This window comes from Pelodiscus sinensis, chromosome 4 (assembly GCF_049634645.1).
Source record: "Pelodiscus sinensis isolate JC-2024 chromosome 4, ASM4963464v1, whole genome shotgun sequence".
NCBI lineage: Eukaryota > Metazoa > Chordata > Testudines > Trionychidae > Pelodiscus > Pelodiscus sinensis.
The window spans coordinates 131,537,153-131,554,169 of NC_134714.1; the positions used below are offsets into that span (position 1 = coordinate 131,537,153).

General features: G+C 54.1%; 1 protein-coding gene across 2 annotated transcripts; it reads right to left on the reverse strand.

The window, feature by feature from the left end:
- Positions 1-312: 312 nt before the first annotated feature.
- LOC102458828 (caspase recruitment domain-containing protein 8-like) lies at positions 313-16,391 on the reverse strand. 2 transcript variants are annotated; one of them, XM_075929021.1, is made up of 11 exons: positions 16,054-16,391; positions 14,671-14,730; positions 14,328-14,396; positions 13,063-13,139; positions 11,336-11,400; positions 10,172-10,395; positions 8,180-8,430; positions 4,878-5,006; positions 3,134-3,275; positions 2,968-3,009; positions 313-2,612 (listed from the first exon to the last, which is right to left on the reverse strand). In XM_075929021.1, the coding sequence occupies exons 1-11, from the start codon at positions 16,286-16,288 to the stop codon at positions 2,587-2,589; spliced, it is 1,320 nt and encodes a 439-aa protein (XP_075785136.1). In that variant the 5' UTR covers positions 16,289-16,391; the 3' UTR covers positions 313-2,586. The 2 variants fall into 2 exon arrangements, with proteins under 2 accessions (XP_075785136.1, XP_075785137.1); XM_075929022.1 differs by lacking the exon at positions 14,328-14,396.
- Between the last annotated feature and the right edge of the window lie 626 nt (positions 16,392-17,017).

The window sequence follows — 17,017 nt, forward strand, 5'->3', positions numbered from 1 at the left end:
ATCCCTACGAGTGGATGTTTATAACTCCACATACAGGTATCATACAAGTATGTAAATAGCACATGTAGAGTCAGCAGAACAGAAGCTTTCACATGACACCTCACATGGCCCCCTTTGCATACACTTTGGGGTAACCCCCCCATGGGTGCAACAGTGATCTGGCTTCTCCCCTTAAAATCCAGTAACGTGACAGGCTGCAGCAGAGCACCTCAGCCCCGCCTGCTCCCCCAGCCTCTGCGCTGCTCAGGTTGGGGCCAAGGCCAGATTGTTCCACTTGTTGCTGCTGCTTCGTGGTGGAGCAGAGCGCAGGGCGGGGAGGCAGGCGGGGGGACAGAGCAGGCTGCTGCATCGCTCAAGTGCCCGCTGCTGTGTGGGGAGGCCACCCCTGCTGCCTGCCAGGCCAGGCCCCCCAGGTAATCCCCTGGGCCCCACGAGTCCCGTCCATAGGACTGGGGAGGGAGCTGCCAGGGGACCCCCAAAGCGCAGGGCCTGGGGCGGCCGCCCCACTGTCCTCTGGCCAGGACAGCTCTGGCTGGACCCGGTTACGGGGAGCGATCTCCACACAGACAGCCTGGCCACCAGCCAGTCCTGGCGAAGGAGCACACTCAGGAGGGGTGTGCGCTCCTCCCCAGCACAGGGACACAGGCCTGGCCTGAGCCAGCACGCTGATCCTTAAGGCAAAAGCTCTGCAGAGAAAACACCCCAAAACCTACACACTAGAAGCTCACCCACCTGTCTTACGGGACCCCAGCAGGCCAGGCCCTCTAAACCTTCCACAAGGATCAGTGCCTGCCTGAGTGAGACGGCCTGGCCTGTTCGCTGGATCAGAAAGAAGGCCCCAAGTCTGGTAAAGCTCAGGCTATTTCTGCAAAAGGTCTTCCTTTGTCTGCCGGTCTCTGGAGAATTGTTGGAGGGCTTTGCCTTCAGCCTCCCCCTTCCCTGCACCTCCCAGCATGAGCAGAGAACAGCGCTACCCGAAGTCCAGAGACGCAAACAATCTGAGGTTTACTGGGGTGAGCTTCCAGCCAACACGAATCCGGTTTCCCTTTTTCCCAACCAACTTCCTGTTTGCCCCCGACTTCTATAGTCACAGTCTCAGCTACCCCGTAACTACGTTACGGAGATGTAACAAACCTGTCCTAACATCATGCAATACAATTATCTAACCGAAGATATCACCCCCCCCTTCATTGCTTTACACCCAGCAAAATTAATTAAACAGCCGCCAGAAACAAAGAGCCAGGCAGAGGCCACACAGATAAACAACAGCGAAGTGGGGACCTTAATAAGAAAAGCATAACTAAATGTGGGTTTCACAACCCCAATTCGGTGAGTCCTGGTCAGACAGGAAACTATTGACCTACATTTTCTTTAAATCTTCTAGCCGCTTCCTTTTACCAGGAGGTGAGAGACTGGCTGGCCTCTCTCATGGTTTGGGACATGCGAGGGTGTGACCGGATGCTTCGCTGCCATGGCTGCCCCACTGCTTAGCCAAAGGCCGAAAGCCTAAGAGCAAGGTCTCAGAGCCTCATAGCGAGAGATGCCCCACACGCAGGCTGAGAGTTAGATTCTTTGCTTTTATACCCCTGTAACTAGCTAAGTGATAAGAACCCACCTAAATTCTTCCAATCTAGGCCCTTACAGGCAGGCCTGAACCCCTAGACCCTAACGCGAGTCGGTATTTCTGAGTCTGCTGGTGGTGGACCCTTGTGGGTGAGGTTACAGCTTGGCCAGCCTTACTCACCAGCCGCCGTACGCAGGTCTGGGAGCAGCTCCCTTCGCAGGGGGGCAGGACCCAATCATACGTAAACCGATCTTTTACCAACGGCCCTCAGCCACCCGAGTCAGCCCGCCCGCACACGCAACAGCCTCTGCAGATGCACCAGCATCACTTCCTGAGGCGACCCAGCCAAAAACCCTTGGCAGGGAAGCCAAGGTCAGACGCTGGAGGAAGATTTCCCCCGTTCGAAGGCGGCTCCCGGGCGCAGCAGCCTGGACAGCAAAAAAAGCGGAGCCTAAATAAGAGAGCAGCCGGCAGAGCATGATCCATGCAGGAACCTTGACTCTGGAATTCACCCTCCCTGCTTTGGCTCAGGACACAACCCGGGCAACCCCCACCCCAAACATTAATCCCTCTCCCCTTCCAGAGCCGGGAACGGCAGCCAGGAACCCCAGCTCCCAGGCACCGGCTGTTCTCACGAGACAGTCGCCTTAGCACAATCAGCTGGGGGTGTTACGAAGCAGAACACCTTAACCCATAACAGTGTCAGTCAGGTGATGGATTCCAGGCTGGTCAGCTGGAATTGGGAGGAGATCTTCAGCCACATCTTGTGCCCCCCAAGAATGCGGCTGCTCCCACGGGACAATCTGTATCTCCTCTAGCTGTTCCACTAGAGGTCCGGGCTGCTCCTTCCATGCCTGGGAGAACCAGCTTTTGCAGCCACGGTCCCGTTTATGCAGCTGCCACTTCCTCTGCACGCCGGATCTCTCCGCTCCGATGCTCTGGGTTTGCTCCAGGTGTAGGACGGGGCCGTACCATGAATCGGGGATGCCCCCCACTGCCACGACCCGCTGGATCAGCTGTTCTCAGTGCTGGTGGACAAAGTGCTCATCTAGGGGAGGGGAGAGAGAAGGGAACTGAGGGTTTTCAGGCTGTCTTTTGATGGTCTTACCTTTCCCAAGCCAACATCACCGGATTTAGCCTTGATCCAGAGGGACCGCTCGCCCAGCGCCAGCATCTCTAAGGTGGGGCGCAGCCGTTGGTCACCATAGAACAGTGCTGGGTAGATTCCTCTCCCAGCACTGAAATGCAGCCCCCTCAGCTGTGGGTCTCGGCTGCTCTTTAACAGCCCCACAACACATGGGCTAGATGGGAGTTAACACCATTGGACTTCTCGCTGGGGGGTACTGAAAGGAGACACTGGATAGTAGGTGCGGGGGTCTGGGGCTCGGGGCACTGCTACTGACCTGTTTGAGTTTGGGCAGATGAGACGGAAAGAGTGGCATCCTCTGGAAGAGACAGAAAGGGGGAGTCAGACAGGAGATGGGTCCCCAGACTCAGACGCTGTTCCTTGGTTTGGAACGCGCCATCTCCAGCCCCACGCACAAACCGCTCCTGAAGAGCTGAACCTACCTGGTCTCACATGGGCCTCCCAGATGGGTTCCCTGTTGACTTTCTCCACCACGCTGAACTCCAGTCCCGCCTGGATGTCCTTGGTGTAGATTTCCAGATACGACTGCAGACACTCTGCTTCCATGTTGCAAAACTCCAGCTCCTGCGAAAGGGGATATGGGATGTTAGAGCAGCACACGGAGAGTTCTGAATCATCAGAAACATTCTCTGGCCCGTCTTGGGGTTGGGGAAACTGAGGCACAAAGTCACACAGTGAGAAAGTCAGAGCGGAGCATAGAAGGCAACGATTCTGAGTCCACATCTCCCTCTCTAACCCGCGAGACCCCACTCCTCTTCCACAGCTGGCAACAGAGCCCACGAGTTTGGGCTCCAAGGACCCCTCCTGTAACCCCAGAGACCCCAATTCCTCCTAAGTTGGGAGAAGAAGCCAGAAGTCCTAACTCCCCTACTCTAACCAGTAGGCCTCACTCTACTGCCAAAGTGCTGACTAATATACACTGGCTAGCGTAAAAAAATCATTATAGTATACATTATCCATCCCCTATATAGTAGTATACATTATCCATCCCCTATATAGTAGTATACATTAAGCACCAATAACAATCAGCACAAATCTTGTGACAGGGATGGAGCCTACCAGGATGGACTAGGCCAGGATAATCACACCATGTGTCCCATCACACCTTGCACTAGCTGAAGTAAGTGTCTGGCATAAGCAAACAGGAAATTTGCCAGAATCAAGATACAAACTTGTTCTAGGTCTTACTACAAGCCTAGGGACGGGACCTTCGCAGAGCAGGACCTGGAATACTAGTAAAAGCAAGAACTAGCTAGTAGAACAGAGCAAAGGGTGGGATAAAAGAAGCTATGGAACTGGCACCCGCTGGTGGGCTGGATTTTAGTGACATCTAAAGAAACGTGCAGCCTGTAAGAGCTGAAATGCATAACTTTGAGCAGTGATCACTGGAAGCCGAGCACTTGGGTAGCCCCCCAGGAGAGATTCAGGTGCTGCGCAGCTGATTAGCAGAACGCCCACAGCTGGCAGTGTGAGTTTTACTGGTGGTGCACATCCACACATGCCTTGGTGCATATAACAAAATGTATTCCACACATGGGTGGCAAAAATTAGAGGGGGACACTGACTTTAGGGAGCACATTTTCTGTGCAAGGTGAAGGTCCCATTTTTGCACGGGACAGATCCTCCGAGACTGGGATCATACCGAACCTTTTTCCTGTAGCATACGAAGAGGCCTGACTGACATGGGTTATTTGGTCTCTCGAGCACATTTCATAACGAAATCAAGAATCAAGTCCTGGTCATGTTTCAGAGGGTTCCCTGGGCTAGTCTCCAAAATGTCACAGGACTCCAGGTTGTTTTGCAGAAACAGACAACACATATATTGGGGCACAAGCCTCCATCGGCTGGAGCCCACTTCCTCAGATGCAGGAAGCAGAAACTTCAGTTTGGCAGGGACATATACGCATGCAAAGCACGGAGTGTTACATTACTACGCAGAGGACCAGCGCTAATGAGGCTAAATCAGTCAGGGTAAATGTGGCCTACTCCCAACAGCTGAGGAGAAGGTGAGACAAATCAAAGGGTTACACCTGGTCAAGCAACTGACTAGACAAATTATCAACATACTGCCTGATTCACGGTGCCCCCTGCTCTGACTCATGATAAATCCAAGCACAAGGAACAGAACCCAAGAGTTTTACGCTTTCCCAGCCTCCTCTCACTTACCTTGGGTGTCACCTCTATGTTTGATGGACTGGACACCACGTAACACGAATTAAAGGGCAGGGGCTTATGGGTCTGAAGCAGTGTTGACACCAGCCTGGATGGGCACTTCTTCTCATAGTCTTCAACAGCCTGTAACATACAAGCGCCATCCTTCGTTGGAGGTACAGAGAACACGCCACAGCACCTGCTCCGTTCCCCTTTCCGCCCACACGGCAGCCCTCTGGAAGCAGGGACTTGGTTACCAAGCCTAGGTCTGCACTACAGCTGAACGGTGACTCCGGTTCACGGCTCCAGCTACGTGAATCACCCGGCTGCCCCTCTGAGAGACGCTCACGGGAGAGACCTATTTGCATTCCTGAGCCTCAGGCTAATCAGAAATTGGAATTGTGGCTAGAGAGTGTCATAAATAGGAGCTGCGAAGGAGAGTCTGACTTAACTGAACAGTGAGGAAAGGGTCAATAGGAGATCCAGCTTGGGAAGGGGTTTAGGCAGTCAGCCAATAAAAATGCAGACAGGAATTTCAAACCGGGACAGAGGGGTTTTTCCTCTCTCCTTTATTTGAGATCAGAGCAGTGTCTTCCAGGTATTGAGGGAGATGGGAGATGCTTCTCTCTCCAGGAACAGACGTCTTGAAACGTTTAAGCAGGGAAAAGTTTAGATAGTCCGTCGGAGTTTATGGTTTTCCTTGTTTGGAAATCGTGTCTGAGCTGGCTAATCGTTTTTCTCTTTTGTAACTAAGGATTACAGCTCAGGGACTTTCCCTGAGTCTATATCACTTCCCGGCTATTTACCACCTAGTCAGTTTACAATGCTCACAACCGTAGTTTTGTTTTGATCATAAAAGAGTTTTCCTTTTGTTTTGATTAACCGATACTGGTTCATTGTAGTGTCCTGAAATTTACGTGACTAGTTACCGAGCAGAGTCCACTGTTTTCTGCAGATTCCCTCGGTTTCTTTTCCCAACTCCAAGCAAAACAGAGGTTGGGGCAGTGGGGAGAGCTTGCCTTAGGCAAGGGATTCCCAAGGGATCTCTTCCCTAAAAAAGGATTTAGTTTATATTTTCTTTTAGTCACCTGGGTGGCGGCAGCACGGAACCAGTCTTGTCTTTTTTGGATCTCAGGGAAACTGAGATGGAACAAGTTTGTGTCTGGAAGTCCAGGAGACAGATTTGCAGAGTTTATTCTACTCGTCGCCCTCCCTGAGGTCTGTACTCGGAGTGTCAAGTTGGGGAACTGAGCCGTGACAGAAGAAAGCTGGGGAAGGAAGGGGTTAAATGGTTTATAAGTAAAAACAAGGGCACGTGGGGGTATAACTAGGGAGACAGGTACTGCGGACTCTCCACTGAGCAGAGGAAATGTCAGCATGTTCTGTGGCGTACAAGGAGAGTCGCTGCCATGCTGGCAGGAGCCCACTTTGCAAAGCCGTTGCGGGGAAGTAAACATCAATAGACCGTGTATCTGGTCAATCTCGACGAGGCGCTATAACGCAGGGGATGGGTTTGCTTCCCACGTAGCCACGTCTCCAGTCCTGGGCCTTGATGCTTCTCATGTCTCTCCAACGCTGCCAAATACACTTGGACTCGCTGTCGCGACGGGCGTCCCTCGGCGCGGGGTGTTATGCGGCGCAGGGATCCAAGACATCCCTGGTAAGCAGGTCCTGCTTCTTTAGGAGCAGCCAATCTGGGAAAACGGCAATCCAGGGGTGTGCTGGGAGGAGGATGCTTATAGCTCACCCGTAGGGCCCCCGCTCCTCTGCTCTGGCTCTTGGATGGTTTGCAGCACAACTGCTTGCCCTGGCATTTCAGGGACTTCTCTGCATGCTCCCCGTGCTCCTAGAAAAGCCCCTTTGAGGACCGAGCTGCGGATTGTCAAAGTAGCAGGGCTGGGAAAGGTGGGCGGAGCCAGCATCCACCTCCAGTTCCTCCATGAGGGTAGCAGCAGCCTCACACTTCACGCAGAAGCGCCCCCATGCCTGGGACTCCATTTCTGAACCTACAAGATCCTTTTCAGTGTAATCAGCACAAACGTCTGGCTAACCAAGGCTGCTGACACAAGCACAGAACCCAGAAGACCGTGGTTTTCAAGGATTGGTGAATTTTTCACCATCGTTTGCCATATGAAGCATTAAAGACTGAGACTTTTCAGCTTAGAAAAGAGGAGACCAAGGGGGGATAGGACAGAGCTCCAGAAAATCATGACTAGTGTGGAGAAAGTGAATAAGGAAAAGTTATTTACTTATTTCCATAACATACGAACCAGGAGTCACCAAATGAAATGAATAGGTAGGAGGTTTAACAAACAAAAGGAAGTTTTTCTTCACACAGAGCACAGTCAACCTGTGGAACTCCTTGCCAGAGGATGTTGTGATGACCAAGACTAACAAGGTTCAAAAAAGAGCTAGATAAATTCATGGAGGTTAGGCCCATCAATGGCTATTAACCAGGATGGGCAGGAAAGGTGACCCTAGTCTCTGTTTGTCAGAGGCAGGAAATGGATGACAGGGGAGGGATCACTGGATGATTCCCGGTTCTGTTCACTCCCTCTGGGGCATCTGGTATTGGCCACTATCAGAAGACAGGACACTGGGCTACATGGAGCTTTGGTCTGACCCTGTATGGCCGTTCTTTTGTACGTTCTTAGACTGCTACCATTTTTAAAGCTTCTGCATTGATTTCAAAATTGGCTTGATGCTAGTCTCAGTGTGAGATGTACAGAGCAAGCCAAGTTTCAAGTGTCTAGTTCAAGTTTATCTGCCCACAATAAATCTGGGGCCAGAACACAAGATGCATAAGTAACATACTTTTCCACAGATAATCTACTGGATCATTTTCTGGGGGATGTACCAATAAAATAAAATATCTAATTCTGCCATAATGGTTTTCATCAGTCGGTTTCAAGGGAGCTCTGCAGCATGATCCCCATTTTAAAGATGGGGAAATTGAGGCCGGAGCAGGGACGTGACCTGCCTAAGGTGAGCCATCACATTAGTGCCAGAGCAGGGACTTGTTGGGAGTGAAACGCCCAGCGGTAGAAATTGGTCCTTAGAACTATGTGTCAGTGCACAGTTATCACATCAGCTACGTGCCTTGCAAATTACTCCATGTTCCCTGTAAGCTGAGCACTTGGGCGGCCACCAAGAGAGTTTCAGGTGCTGCCCAGCTGATCAGCAAGCACCTACAGCACCCACATGTTTCTACTGGTGGTGCACATCCGCACATGCCTCAGTGTACATCACATTTATTCCGTAGGTGGATGGAACAGATTAGCAGGAACGCCGGTGGCTCGTGGCTGATTCTCAGTTACCTTGAGCCGGGAGTGGTCGTTAGGGATGAGGTAGAGGTGAAGAGTCGTCTTTTCCATCCGGAAGGCCCAGTAGAGCAGCACAATAGCGTGGACCGGCACAGGGGGCTGGGGGCGATTCTCCCACACCACTCCATACAGGCAGAAGCTGGGGTTCTGCAGCACAACGTGGAACGGTTTCACCCGCGTTGGTTTCTCCAGGGTCATCCCCGCCTCGATGAAATGGGCGATCTGCATCCGGGAGCTGTCAGCCCCTGTCGGTCAGACACAAAGCAAAGGAGGCGCCGTTAGCCTGCTGTGATTTCCAGCTGGCAGAAAGGCCATGAGGCTACCGAGTGTTGCAAACCACAGGCCCTGTCCCTCAATTTCCCCATCTTTAAAATGGGGATCATGATGCAGTTCTGGGGGTTGCTGGGATTCTAATGTTAGCTTCATATGTCCTCCTTCCCTATGCTCCCTCTGACCCCCATGCTCTGGGCACTCCCAGCCTGCCCCCTTAGCTACTGCTAGCCTGGGTTTGTATTATACTCCCTGAAAGCCAGTGTAGCATGGTCCATATTTATAGACCTCTAGCAATGGGAGCAAAGCCCTCTAGAACCTACATTCCCAGGACTAAAGCAAACCTCTTTTTTACTCCAATCTGCCTTGGTAAATGACCCCAAGATCTATGGAAGTTCTCCCCCTCACCTGCCACAAAGTGCAGTCAACCAGTGGAACTCCTTGCCAGATGATGCTGTGAAGACCAGGAATTTAATAGGGTTCAAAAAAGAACTAGATAAATTCATGGATAGGTCCCTCAATACTTATTAGCCACGACGGGTAGGAAAGGTGTCCCTGGCCTCTGTTTGTCAGAGGCTGGGAATGGGTGACAGGGGAGGGATCACTTGATGATTTCCTGTTCTGTTCACTCTCTCTGGGGCACCTGGTGCTGGCCACTGTGGGCAGACAGGACACTAGGCTAGATGGACCTTTGGTCTGACCCCGTCTGGCCGTTCTTATGATGAATAGCCCTGGTATCACATTAATAGTCGCGACTCCAATTCTGGCTACAAATGTGACTAGTACCAGCAGTGTAAATAGGTTACAATCAAAATTGTCACAATCAACACACACCTGATAAAACAGCCATAGTGGCAGTGACTGTAATTGTGATCAGGACTGAAATGTCAGTTAAGGTCGTGGCAGTGACTAGATGCGTGGGCAAGGGCTGTCATTTCAGTTGATTGCAGTCACGACTAAAAGTCTGATGGCAGCTGTTGTGTCAGTTAAGTTTGTATTTATGGGTGTGTTGACAATTCCAGTCCTAATGATTATTTGATAATAACTGTGATTGCATATGAGAGCAAAGACGGCTGTAAATATGATTAACATAACCACTGGGTATTTCTGGTGGTAGAGGTACAACACATCAGCTTCATCATGTCTGTGATTAGACATTGTGATAAAAGGGCAAAAAAAGAGATTGAATTGGCCGGAATATTGAAATTTTTTTAAAAAGTTTCAAATGGAACCAAGCATCCTATTTCAGTTTCAACCCTTTTAAAAGGATTTTCAACTTTTAAAAATAAAATGAATGGAAATTTGGAAACAAAACAACCTGAAAAACCAAAACCATTTATTTTCAAAAATATTAAAATAAAACATTTAAAAAAAAATCATAATTTTTGGTTTAGGGTTTTTCCCCCCAAAAAAGGACAATTCGGGGGGGACGGGGGGAACCCCCACAAAAGTTAGTGAAAAAGTTTCTGGTGTTGCCACATCTGCAAAGAATCTGCCACAGAATTTTACTCGGCGCCAGCTGGGACTAACATCCAATTCATATTAATACGCCTACATTTGCGATTGATACGACCGGGCTGACAATTTCCAGCCTTGCCTCTGAGACACGTAACGAGCGGGAGGCAAACAGGCCTGTCTAAGGCACAGGGTTTGGGCTTTGCCTCCCAGTTCCCGGTCGAGGTGGCAAAGCCCAGATGTTGCCCTTGGCTACCGTACCTCTGAGGCACAGGAAGTGCGGGAGGTGCAGGGCTGCCATGGCCCCGGCCGGCTCCGCCCGGATGCTGAACAAAGGGCCGGCCACCATCCATTTCGGAGTGCTCCGTGCAGCCAGGTGCTGATCCCAGGAGTCGTAGCCGTACTGGACGGTCACGGGGGCCCGCACCTCGAAGCCCAGGTCGGTTTCAGAGCAACGGAACGTGCCTGCCTTGGGGAGGTGAACCCTGCACCGTGCGAGGAGGAAAAAACAACCAGGGCTAAGCCGTGCTAGATGGAACCACGAGCTGCAGCGAGCTGGCTGGTCTCCCTCCAAGGCTGACAGGGCGGACCCAGCGGTGGGCAGAGCCAGGCCGGGTCCACCCCTCGGAGTAGAACAGGAAGCATGAGAAGCGAGGACACCAGCTCAGCCGGCTGGCACCAGGCTTGCTGCCAAGCTTGGCCAACCCCTGCCGGCTGACCCCGAGGGAGGGAAACTGCAGTGGGCACCATGGGCTGAATCCCCTGAAGAGGCGCCAAAGAAACCCTCCAAGGAGCTGGCAGAACCGTCGGCTGCCGAGTCTCCCGAGGAGACAGGGCCTGGGAGCAAGGGAGCCTACCGACAAGCAGGGCTCGGCAGTCGCCCATGGAAACCAGACTGTCCGGTTGTATTGCTGAAACCACAGTTAGCGTGTTTCAGTCGGACCCGCACTGGCCCACGCACACTCGCGCGGGGCTGGGTATCACGAGCAGCCCGGCTATATTAACCTGCTGGCCCCCATCTCGGCCTCACTCAGGACTGAAGCAAGAAGCGTCTCATCCATCCCAGGACTGGCTGCTCCGAGCAGCCGGCCTTTACGGGGGCTAGAGACATTCCCTCCGCCTCCTGGCCGGCGCGGACGTACCCGGGCAGCGCAGGGGAGGGGAAATCCCCCACGATTGTTGCGTTTTCTGTCTTCGCAGCCTCTCTAACCTGCCTGAGCATCCACAGTCCCTGGGGTCACCTACCCCGGGCACTTGCGCTGCTGGGTCACTGAGGCCCCGCTCGGCCAGCTCCCCACGCCCGCTGGGGCAGACAAGGGGGTTAGCACCCGTGGGCATTCTCGTGCGATTCGCTAGTGAGGAGGGATGGTCTCGGTGCGATCGCCAGCCCGTGCACACCGCCGGCCTCCCCGCCCCAGCGCTCACCTGTACGTCGCCTGGCTGCCCGCCGGGCCCCCGACAACCTCTGGTTTTACTTCTTCTGGAGGATCCTAAAACACAGGAACAGGCCTTAACTCGGCTGCCCTGGGGACGTCCCACGCCGAGCTCTCCCCAGGAGGGAATCGCATCTGCTGCAGCCAAGAGCGGAGCCTGGCCCTGCGTCTGTGACTGGCACCTGGCAGCAGGGTCCCAGGTGAGTAGAGCTGCCAGGTGCCCGGTACCGGCCCGGCCACGTGCGGCATTTTCTGTTTGGTTTTTTGCTCAACAAGATTGGTCCCTCCCCAACCCAACCAATTTTTCACCTGCCATGTTCGAAATTTTGGGGAAAAGTGTCTGGCAACCCTACAGGTGGCCAAATGGCAGGGGGGCTGACAGCCACGCCGGGCCCCTGAGCGAGGGGGGGAGCCCCAGCTCCATGCTCCTGGAAGGGGCGGGGCCTCAGTCAGAAGGGGCGGAGTCTCATTGCCCTCCCCCCAAACTGCGTGGCCCCTCCCCCAGGGCTGTCTGAAGCGCACGGCACAGCACGCCCACCTCCCCAGGCAGCTCTAAAGCCGCCCACGTCTAGGGCTCCGGTGGTGACTCAAAGGACTTCCGGCCCCTTTGGATCAACAGGCCCCAGGGCAGCTGCCATCTTTACCCCCCCCCCCATTGGCCTGCCCAGGGCCCCTATCACAACGCCGGTGCCCGGCTGTCGTTAGCTAGCCGAGGTGGGACCCTCGTGCCAGGCGGGATCACAGCCCGGGCTGCAGCCAGAGGGGTTCCCTGGAGTCTCGGAGCAACCGGCTGCCGGGGGCGCTAAGTGCCTCTGCCCAGAGAGACGGGACGCTTCCCGCACGGCTCCCGTCCTCACGCCCAGGGCTCAGCCATTCCCTGTGTGACACGAGCATCTCCCATCGTGCCACGGAGCACTGCGGGCGCACCGCCCACTGGGCCTCCAGCCCGACCCCGCCGTACCCCAGGCACTGCGTCCACTAGGCCTCCGACCTGCCTCCGGCCCGACCCCGCCGTACCCCAGGCACTGCGCCCACTAGGCCTCCGACCTGCCTCCGGCCCGACCCCACCGTACCCCAGGCACTGCGTCCACTAGGCCTCCGACCTGCCTCCGGCCCGACCCCGCCGTACCCCAGGCACTGCGCCCACTAGGCCTCCGACCTGCCTCCGGCCCGACCCCGCCGTACCCCAGGCGCCGAGCCCACTAGGCCTCCGACCTGCCTGCGGCCCGATCCTCAATGTACCCCAGGCGCTGCTCCCAACAGCGCCACAGACGCCAAGTAGTGCACCTGCTGGCCTTGTGGAAGGCGCATCACGAGAGAGATTAGACACCCCACACTTAACACATGCAACTGGCACAATCCCTGTAGCCGGGCGTAAAGGAGACAGCAGGTTCCCCACCCCTCTCCTGAATCTACGTTTAGGGGTGGCTCCTCTGGGCTACCGTAACACGTGTAACAAACAACAGTAATTAGGAAGGTATTTTTTTCAGCTGTGAAAACCTGGCCCATCCCTCGATTGGCCATTATCTGACTGGCTCACTAGGGATAATACCACTTACTTACAGTGTCTCAACTAACCCCGCCCCCGCCCAGCACAGAGTGTGAAATCACATGCCCACAACAAAGAGGAGGAGACAATAGAAAACGAAAAGAAAGAGACTGACGGACATAAGCGGGGGAGGGTGGATGGGGGGGGAAGAGTCACAACTAATCCCTTACCTCCTCTCTGGGACACAGTTTGCATTTGTCCGTCCGCCAGTGGTGTCCGGCGGGATCTTCCCTCCTGCTTTGTTTTCCTGCGGCAGGCCGGGAGACGACATTTCAAGTAACACACACGCCAGGGGACGCTTGCGTAAGGGCAACTGGGGTTTTTTGGGTCGGTGAAAAACAAGCGGGATCAGAGCAGAGGCATTAACTGAAGACGGGAGGGCATTGGCGCTGCTCAGTGTGAGAGACCAAGGGGGATTGCAGGAGGTCTGGGGAGCCGGGGCTGGAACAGGTGTGGAGGGGAAGGGACTACGAGGGCGGAATCGGAGCCAACAGCCAATCAGCCACACTGTCAGAAGCAGCCCGCTGGCACCGTCCAATGGACAGACTCTCTCCAGATTCAAGGGGAACACTGGGCAGATGGTCCGAGTACCAGGATTCTATCCACAAGCCCCTCAAACTACCCCACTTTGCCCAGCCAAGCAATCATCAAGTGCTCCATCCTCTGTCGCCCACTCCCAGCTTCTGACAAACAGAGGCTCGGGACACCATTCCTGCCCATCCTGGTTGACAGTCATTGATGGACCTACCCTCCATGAATCTATCTAGTTCTTTTATGAACCCTGTTAAAGTCCTGGCCCTCACCACATCCTTGGGAAAGGAGTTCCACAGGTTAACTGTGAGCTGCATGAAGCAATACTTCCTTTCTTTTGTTCTTAACCTGCTGCCTGTTCATTTCACTAGGCGACCCCTAGTTCCGGTGTTACGGGAAGGAGCACATAACTCTTCTTTATTCACTTGCTCCACGCTAGCCCTGATTTTATAGACCTCTAGCTATAAATGTTGTACCGTTACAGTAAGAAAACAAACGAGTGAACATGCACTCAAACGGTATTCCAGAGAAGGCCTGCCCATCTATATACGTGAAAGAACTATAATGTGCCGCGCCTACACAAGGATCATCCGCCCAGCCACAGAAATGCAGCCACCCCTGGGATCGGGCTCAGCTGCCCCACACAGAGACACAGGCTCTTTACCGTGGGTGTTTTGGAAGGAAAACGAGTGTGACATTTAAGACCTGCTCCAGGAAGCCAATCCCAGGCTTTGCAATCCTCCATCAACCCCCATGCGGCCCCTCCCTGAGGGGAAAGGGCAACAAGGCCCAGAGGGAACGGCCCCAACCCCGGCAGTGCCCCTGGTTGGACATACAGGCCTGGGGCTGCCGCAGGTCGTCACAGCAGTGACTTTCCCTCCACCTTGAGCCACTCTCAACTCACCAGATGACTGTGTCCCGCCTGCCCCAGGGGGAATCTCCTGTCCTGCCCGAGCGAAGCGGCTCTCTGGTCCTAAAGATGAGACAGGACAGTGACAGAGCAGAGGCGATCTCCGCGGAGAGGTGCTAAGCAATCAGCTTCACAGAGCAGAGAACACACTAGCCCTGGAGTGCCGCTCTCCTAGGCCCCGCACTGCCAGCCAGACACACGGCCAGAGGGGGAGAGCGAAAGACTAGCATTGCACGATTCGCACAGCACACGCAGCTCTGCAGGATACCCCGCTACCTCACCAAGGAGCCGGGGAGAGACTCACACAATAAAGCACAATCTGCACAGCATGACTCACCTGAACCCCCGGCTTCAGCGCACGTGGACGGCTTCTGCTTTTCTTGTGGGTGGCTCGAAGCTGGGGGAGAGATTTAGAACAGAGTCACCTTGAAAGGTAAAAACAGGCCAGGACTAGAACGGGACACAATTTATTCACGACTCTGTGGACAAAAAAGATGCAGATTCAGCAACCCCAAAATGTTGCGTGAATCGGTGTCCGTCTGGCTGGCTTGTTTATTTAAGGAAAAAAAATATTTTCTTTAATCTGGAAAATGGTGCATGGACATATTGGAAACATTTTTGATTTTTCACTTTAAAAAACAACTTTTGGTTTCAAAATTTCATTTCGTTCCTTTTAAAAGCAATAACCTCCCTCCCTTAGAAACAGCCAGAAGCAAAATGAAAGTTTTCGATTTTGTCACAATAAAATGAACATTTGTACTGAGGTTTACAGGATCTTTTGAAAAGGGGCATTTATTCTGAAAGATCCCCATCTTAACTGCAGGGTTTTGGTTTTGTTTTTTGAAGGGCCACGACCCTGTCCTCCCCAGGTGAGTGCCCTATCCCCTAGGCCACGCGGGAACCTGCCCCCCCACCTTACTGTCAGGGCACCCCTTATCCATCCTGCTCCGGGGCTGACCGGTTCTGGCCGTCCCGACCTGGGGGAGGTAGGACTAGAACCCACGACCCTGTCCTTCGCAGCCTCCATTATATAAATGAAGCGTGGGAAATTCAAAGCCTGCCTTCATTTACAATTTTGATGTGTCTAATTTACATCCCTTTTTCGATAAAGGGATGTAATCTAGTATCTAGACATAGCCATACGGGCTAGGCTAGGGACACCATCCTGGCTAATAGCTATTGATGGAGCTAACCTCCATGAATTTCTTTTTTGAACCCTTCACAACATCCCCTGGCAAGGAGTTCCATGGGTAGACTGTCTCTCAGCAGGCCCCTAATCTCCTGCAGCACCGCTGCTCTCAAGTAAGTAAGTCCCTGTGCACAGGCACATGGGAGAGTGGAAGTAGCAGCTGGATGGGTGGGGTGCAGGGAGCTTTTACTCAGTTTGACCTTTTCCCCCCAAACTGGAGCACAGAAGTTTTCTCACAAAGCCAGCCAGGCCCAGGGCACGCTTGCCCAGAAACCATTGCACAAGAGCCCTCTGGAAATCATGAGCAACCCCTGTAGGAGGGAAGCACACGTAAGCCACTCGTGGTCTGCAGGGGGAATCGAACCTGGGGCCTCTGGAGCTGAATGCGGGGCCTCACCAGCTAGAGCTAAAAGCCAGCGCGCTCCGAAGCCTCCTTACTGGGCCTGGGGGCCAGCGGGTGGGACCCACCAGGCCGGAGCTCCGCGCCTGGTGTGAACGGGGCGAAGCGCCAGGAGCCCGCTCCGGATTTACCTGCCCGCAGTGCGGCCTCCGCCTCCTCCAGGCGCCGCAGCGCCGCCTCGGCGTCCCCCCGGCAGCGCCGGAGCAGCAGGCGGGCGAGCGCGGCCGGCTCGGCCGCTGGGAGCGGGACGGGCGCGGCTCCCCGCTCCGGCCGGACTCCGCTCAGCGCCTCCCGGAGCCGCTCCAGCCCCTCGGGGTCCAGCGCCTGCAGCTTCCCCAGCAGCGCGGCCCCCGCCGCGGTCTCCATGCTGCGGGCAGGAAGGGACCGGCCCCTCCTGCGCTTCCCGACGGCTGCCTGCCAGCTGGAATCCCCCCCAATCAGGCGGGCTCCCTGCGTCCCCGCCCCGGAGCTCTGCCTTCCCCGGCCGGGATCCGCCTGCCTCCGCCCCCTTTGCATAGCTGCAGTGTCACTGGCTGGGGGGAGTTAAGCGGAGGAGGCGGTGGGACGCATTCATACAGAGGTGGAGTCGCGTTGGATTTACACTAGGGGCACCCAGATCCGCATCCGACCCGGACTGTATTGGCATCAGTAGAGTCACTCTGGATTTGCGGCTGGGTAACTGAAACCACAATCATGCTGCGTCTAGACTGGCAAGATTTTGCGCAAAATCTTGCTGCCTGTCTACACTGGCCATGAGTATTTGCACAAGAACACTGTACAAAATCGGTGCTTTTTGCGCAAATACTCTGATGCTCCCGCTCAGGGATAAGCCCTCTTGCACAAGTATTCTTGCACAAGAGGCCCAGTGTAGACAGCAACGTTAATTTCTTGCACAAGAAAGCCCGATGGCTAAAATGACCATCGGAGTTTTCTTGCTTGTCTACAACTGGCACGGATGCTTTTGTGCAAAATATGTGATTTTGCGCAAAAGCATCCATGCCAGTGTAGACGCTCTCTTGCGCAAATACTTTTAACGGAAAAACTTTTTCGTTAAAAGTATTTGCACAAAATCGTGCCAGTCTAGACGCAGCCATG

Excerpts from the sequence above, each read along its gene's own strand:
- LOC102458828 (XM_075929021.1), bottom strand. The coding sequence starts at position 16,288 with ATGGAGACCGCGGCGGGGGCCGCGCTGCTGGGGAAGCTGCAGGCGCTG. Across the intron at positions 10,396-11,335 it reads GGCAGCCAGGCGACGTACAG|GGTTCACCTCCCCAAGGCAG; the intron begins GTGAGCGCTGGG and ends CGCACGGTGCAG. Across the intron at positions 5,007-8,179 it reads ACGACCACTCCCGGCTCAAG|GCTGTTGAAGACTATGAGAA; the intron begins GTAACTGAGAAT and ends TGTATGTTACAG.